Source organism: Coregonus lavaretus (assembly GCF_964263955.1).
Source record: "Coregonus lavaretus genome assembly, chromosome: 26".
NCBI lineage: Eukaryota > Metazoa > Chordata > Actinopteri > Salmoniformes > Salmonidae > Coregonus > Coregonus lavaretus.
Window position 1 is genome coordinate 38,014,765 of NC_140013.1, and position 6,564 is coordinate 38,021,328.

At 46.2% G+C, this 6,564-nt stretch overlaps 1 protein-coding gene across 1 annotated transcript in view; it reads right to left on the bottom strand.

Moving 5' to 3' along the window:
• Positions 1-204: 204 nt before the first annotated feature.
• LOC311102023 (cGMP-dependent 3',5'-cyclic phosphodiesterase-like) overlaps positions 205-6,564 on the bottom strand; it is a gene marked incomplete at its 5' end in the record, with an annotated part of 6,751 nt that continues 391 nt past the window's right edge. The window contains 10 exons of the mRNA XM_084143242.1: positions 205-1,206; positions 2,499-2,605; positions 2,766-2,804; positions 2,989-3,101; positions 3,327-3,426; positions 3,687-3,761; positions 3,857-3,904; positions 4,180-4,267; positions 6,061-6,183; positions 6,381-6,451. Of these exons, the coding sequence (XP_083999368.1) occupies positions 957-1,206; positions 2,499-2,605; positions 2,766-2,804; positions 2,989-3,101; positions 3,327-3,426; positions 3,687-3,761; positions 3,857-3,904; positions 4,180-4,267; positions 6,061-6,183; positions 6,381-6,451 (1,014 nt within the window). The 3' untranslated portion in view covers positions 205-956. The remainder of the gene's footprint in view (positions 1,207-2,498; positions 2,606-2,765; positions 2,805-2,988; positions 3,102-3,326; positions 3,427-3,686; positions 3,762-3,856; positions 3,905-4,179; positions 4,268-6,060; positions 6,184-6,380; positions 6,452-6,564) is intronic.

Here is a 6,564-nt window from a genome sequence, read left to right on the forward strand (position 1 = left end):
AGTCCCTTAGTGGCTGTTGTTGTGAAGGTTGTAATGGTGGTGTGTGTGTGTGTGTGTGTGTGTGTGTGTGTGTGTGTGTGTGTGTGTGTGTGTTTGTGTGTGTGTGTGTGTGTGTGTGTGTGTGTGTGTGTGTGTGCGCTCCGGGGATAGAAGATTTTAGCTAATGACGATGGCACTGACCAGTGATCAACTGTCCCCAGAGTGAACTTACACTCACATTACCTGACACACGGCAGATACAGTTTCCCTCAATAACCAATGGGCATCGCATGGCCATGAATGGGCTCCATATATACTAACAAATGTACTAACAAATATAATATTTGGCAAACTAGAGACTTACATGATGCCCAAGACATGAAACAATAGCTGTAGGCTACATACAGCATACATAAGCAGTCATATGAGTGACATAGTAGCTGATCAGGGTGTGTGGGGGCTGGTGGGAGGGATTCTGATGATCTTAAAACAACATAAACCAACAGGGTCAGCTTACTTAACTGTCCTTCGTACTACACAGCTTTCTGTTAACTAAGAAAGGAGCTCTTTACATATATGTTATTACGTGGGTATTGACCAGTTAGGTGTCTGTGAGCCTGTGTGTAAAACAGAAACTCAGAAGAATATGAACGGAGACCTCGTTATGAAAAGGATCATTTCCAGAGTTAACACTACTCTCTGCTTTCCTCACAGGAGTTCAGTCACATTTAGCATCTACAGGAATCGTCTGAATCGACTAGTCTGAATCGACTCCTCTGAAATGATTCATCTGAATCGTCCCTCCTGCGTTCACTCCATCTGTCTTGCTCAGCCTTAGAGATTGACAGCAGTCAGTCAAACGTCAAACTGTCTCAGAGTCCCGCCTTCTCCGCCTGAGGACGTAAAAAGGGAATCGTTTCCTTAGGCTTCTATTGGCCTAGAAATACCGCTTGCTCTACTCCCATTGGTTGGTGTGGTTACTGGCCCCTCCCCCCGTCCCCATCATCCAGGCAACCGTTGAGGCAGTGGGTGTCATCGCAGTGGCTGTCATCCCCAAGTGCACCCTGTGATTGCAGCAGCTCATACTCTTCATCCAGGAAGTCGAGGCTATTGTTGCTAGGCAACCCACGGACGCTGAACTTGTGGGAAACTTTGGTCCACTGCACTCGATTGGTCGCTACACGCTCATACAGCTCGGTTGCCCCGGGTAACAGCTCTGACAACAACCTATCAGGGGACAGGGGCGGGGGACATAACATTAGGTGGTGTAAGTGCTGTGGGCTGTGTTGTGATTGGGTCAGTAGTGATAAACGCTGTGTTGTGATTGGGTCAGTAGTGATAAACGCTGCGTTGTGATTGGGTCAGTAGTGATAAACGCTGTGTTGTGATTGGGTCAGTAGTGATAAACGCTGTGTTGTGATTGGGTCAGTAGTGATAAACGTTGTGTTGTGATTGGGTCAGTAGTGATAAACGCTGCGTTGTGATTGGGTTAGTAGTGATAAACGCTGTGTTTTGATTGGGTCAGTAGTGATAAACGCTGCGTTGTGATTGGGTCAGTAGTGATAAACGCTGTGTTGTGATTGGGTCAGTAGTGATAAACGCTGCGTTGTGATTGGGTCAGTAGTGATAAACGCTGCGTTGTGATTGGGTCAGTAGTGATAAACGCTGCGTTGTGATTGGGTCAGTAGTGATAAACGTTGTGTTGTGATTGGGTCAGTAGTGATAAACGCTGCGTTGTGATTGGGTTAGTAGTGATAAACGCTGTGTTTTGATTGGGTCAGTAGTGATAAACGCTGTGTTGTGATTGGGTCAGTAGTGATAAACGCTGCGTTGTGATTGGGTCAGTAGTGATAAATGCTGCGTTGTGATTGGGTCAGTAGTGATAAACGCTGTGTTGTGATTGGGTCAGTAGTGATAAACGCTGTGTTGTGATTGGGTCAGTAGTGATAAACGCTGTGTTGTGATTGGGTCAGTAGTGATAAACGCTGCGTTGTGATTGGGTCAGTAGTGATAAACGCTGTGTTGTGATTGGGTCAGTAGTGATAAACGCTGTGTTGTGATTGGGTCAGTAGTGATAAACGCTGTGTTGTGATTGGGTCAGTAGTGATAAACGCTGTGTTGTGATTGGGTCAGTAGTGATAAATGCTGTGTTGTGATTGGGTCAGTAGTGATAAACGCTGTGTTGTGATTGGGTCAGTAGTGATAAACGCTGTGTTGTGATTGGGTCAGTAGTGATAAACACTGCGTTGTGATTGGGTCAGTAGTGATAAACGCTGCGTTGTGATTGGGTTAGTAGTGATAAACGCTGCGTTGTGATTGGGTTAGTAGTGATAAACGCTGTGTTGTGATTGGGTTAGTAGTGATAAACGCTGTGTTGTGATTGGGTCAGTAGTGATAAACGCTGCGTTGTGATTGGGTCAGTAGTGATAAACGCTGTGTTGTGATTGGGTCATTAGTGATAAACGCTGCGTTGTGATTGGGTCAGTAGTGATAAACACTGTGTTGTGATTGGTTCTTACTTGTAGATGGGCATGGCGATGTGTTCCATGAAGCTGATCTGTAGCTCTGGGATGTAGGCCTTCTCTCTGTCCATCATCTCACTGGGACGGTTCCCCATCGCCTTCTCCTACACACACACGGAAGTTACATATGTCAGATACACCCTCACCCCCCCAACACACACGTAAGTTACACACATCAGATACACCCCCCCCCCCCCCCCCCTCCCAACACACACACAGACAGACACACAGACACAGTGCAGGAATACAGTGTAGCACACATACCAGATCCCCTTGGGAGAAGAACTCTTTATAGATCAGCTCCTGAATACACAGAGGAGAGAAAAATAGTTTTAGGGTCAAAGGTCAACTAGGGTCTGGGGTTGTGGTTGAGGTTAGGGTTAGGGTTGAACCTGGATGTGGACATGAAGCCATAGGGTTAGTGTTTGGGTTAGGGTGGTGGTTGAGGCTAGGTTTAGGGTTAGGAGTAGACGTTAGGGTTCCTCACAGCGATCTTGCGGGTGGTCTTCCAGCCCTTGGTCTGGTCCGACAGGTCGCACGAGGTCATCAGCAGGCACAGCAGCAGAGAACGGTGGGTCTGATTCTTGGGGTTGTAGCCAGCTAGCACACACACACACACACACACACACACACACACAGAAAGGGAGAGTGCATGGAAGACTATTATACTCACAAATACACACACACATACACACACTCATACACCCACTTCCCCTGGGGCGAGATTGTCACCCTAAGTAGACTCAAACCTTCTATGGACCAAGGTTGACAATTGTTTCCTTTGGTTTAGGTGCAAAAAAGACAGCATAACACACACTGGCTTACCATCAGCCATCCTTTGCAGGTCGGGGAAGATGCGGAGGTGGTGAGCCAGGTCAGTGGCCAGGATGATATCCCTCATCAGGTCCAACATCCTCTGGTAGTCCTGACAACCACACACACACACACACACACACACACACACACACACACACACACACACACACACACACACACACACACACATGAGTTAACACAACACACACACACACACACACACACACACACACACACACACACACACACACACACACACACACACACACACACACACACACACACACACACACACACACAACCTATAAAAGTCCTGGGTGTCCTGTTAACACAACAGCAGTGTGGGATTCCAGCCTAGGAGAAACGTACCTTTCTGGAGAACTTGTCGAAGATGTTGCAGCCATGGGTGTTCAGAATGGCTATGGCTTGGGCAAAGTGGTGTCGCTGTGGAAACACACAGGTTATTATGGGATAGGAGGTTGAAGAATGGCCACTAGGTGTCACTATAGTCCCAGAGATAAATGTGTGTGTGTGTTCACCTCCATCACAGAGCCCTCTGAGCTGTAGAGGGCAGCCAGGACAGATTGCTGTAGAGGAAGAAGACAGCACACGTTATTACATAGATAGACCACCTCTCAGTCCACTCTCTATTCTGCTGTAATAACTGAAGTGACGTGTACTACCCTTGTCTAACCACAGTCTTTCCTTGAGTTTTCCTACAATGTGTTCGACAAGTGTTACAGGTGCTATACCTGTATGTGTGTCGAGCGAGGTTGTGTGTGTGATGACTCTTATCAAGGCTGTGCCTACATGTATGTGTGCATTTGAGAGCATCTGTGTGTGTGTATGTGAGGTGTCTTACCGAAGCCACTTGAAAGGAGTTGTTTGTCCCACGGTGGTCCAGGTCATGGCACATACAAGAGACAAAGAGAGCAAAGATCTCTATATTCCTACAGACAGAGAGGGAGGGGTAAGAGGTTAGTGTGTAGGGTGCAGGGGTGTAAAGTGTAGTGTGTATGGTTATAGGGTGTAGTACAGTGCAGGGGTGTAAAGTGTAGTGTGTATGGTTATAGGGTGTAGTACAGTGCATTAGGAAAGTATTCAGACCCGTTGACGTTTTCCACATTTTGTTACATTACAACCTTATTCTAAAATGGATTAAATAATTGTTTTCCTCATCAATCTACACACAGTACCCCATAATGACAAAGGAAAAACAAATTTTTAGAAAGTTTTGCAAATGTATTAAAAGTAAAAAACGGAAATACCTTATTTACATAAGTATTCAGATCCTTTGCTATGAGACTCAACATTGAGCTCAGGTGCATCCTGTTTCCATTGATTATCCTTGAGATGTTTCTACAACTTGATTGGAGTCCACCTGTGGTAAATTTAATTGATTGGACATGATTTGGAAAGGCACACACCTGTCTATATAAAACCAAGCCATGAGGTCGAAGGAATTGTCCGTAGAGCTCCGAGACAGGATTATGTCGAGGCACAGATCTGGGGAAGGGTACCAAAAAACATTCTGCAGCATTGAAGGTCCCCAAGAACACAGTGGCCTCCATCATTCTTAAATGGAAGAAGTTTGGAATCACCAAGACTCTTCCTAGAGCTGGCCGCCCAGCCAAACTGAGCAATCGGGGGAGATGGGCCTTAGTCAGGGAGGTGACCAAGAACCCAATGGTCACTCTGACAGAGCTCCTGAGTTCCTCTGTGGAGATTGGAGAACCTTCCAGAAGGACAACCATCTCTGCAGCACTCCACCAATCAGGCCTTCATGGTAGATTGACCAGACGGAACCACTCCTCAGTAAAAGGCACATGACAGCCTGCTTGGAGTTTGCCAAAAGGCACCTAAAGGACTCTCAGACCATGAGAAACAAGATTCTCTGGTCTGATGAAACCAAGATTGAACTATTTGGCCTGAATGCCAAGAGTCACGTCTGGAGGAAACCTGGCACCATCCTTACGGTGAAGCATGGTGGTGGCAGCATCATGCTGTGGGGATGTTTTTCAGCGGCGAAAACTGTTTTTCAGGACTGGGAGACTATTCAGGATCGAGGGAAAGATGAACTGAGCAAAGTACAGAGAGATCCGTGAAGACAAGGCAGGAGTGGCTTCGGGACAAGTCTATGAATGTCATTGAGTGGCCCAGCCAGAACCTGGACTTGAACCCGATCGAACATCTCTTGAGAAACCTGAAAATAGCTGTGCAGCAATGCTCCCCATCCAACCTGACAGAGCTTGAGAGGATCTGCAGAGAAGAATGGGAGAAACTCCCCAAATACATGTGTGCCATGTTTGTAGTGTCATACCCAAGAAGACTCACGGCTGTAATTGCTGCCAAAGGTGCTTTAACAAAGTACTGAGTAAAAGGTCTGAATACTTATGTAAAGGTGATATTTCTGTTATTTTGTATAAATTAGCAACAATTTCTAAAAACCTATTTTTGCTTTGTCATTATGGGGTATTGTGTGTAGATTGTTGAGGGAAAAAAACAATTGAATCAATTTTAGAATAAGGCTGTAACCTAACAAAATGTGGAAAAAGTCAAGGGGTCTGAATACTTTCCGAAAGCACTGTAGATTATAGGATAAAGCGTGCCAGGGTTTCTACGAGCTCGAGGTAGTTGGCCAGACCTAGGTTCTTTCAGAGCAGGTAGGGTGTATTGTGTAGCATTAGGGTATATGTATATGGTGTAGTATGTAGTATGTAGGGTTTAAGGGGTTTCTACTAACTCGAGGTAGTTGGCCAGGCCCAGGTTCTTGTAGAGCAGATAACAGAAGTGAGAGACTGAGAAGGCGTGCGTCCAGTTGTGATAGGGAGGATCTCTGTAACCCTTCTTCACCATCAGACAGAACCTGCAACCATGACAACCACACAATCAATCATCATAACAACCACTTCATCACCATAGCGAGAGAGAGAGGAGAGAGAAGAGAGAGAGAGAGAGAGAGAGAGAGAGAGAGAGAGAGAGAGGAGAGAGAGAGAGAGAGAGAGAGAGAGAGAGAGAGAGAGAGAGAGAGAGAGAGAGAGAGAGAGAGAGAGAGAGAGGTACCTGGCCAGAGTGTGCAGGTCAATCTTATAGGTGTTGATAAAGCCCATGTCCTCAAACATACTCAGGATACCCTGGAGATACAGGAGAGACAGAGATCAGACGCAGTACAGCAGGGGACTGTTTGCATCTGGCTGAATACTCCCCAAATCAGTCTTACTCTTAGTGATCAAAACTGCGTTATTCC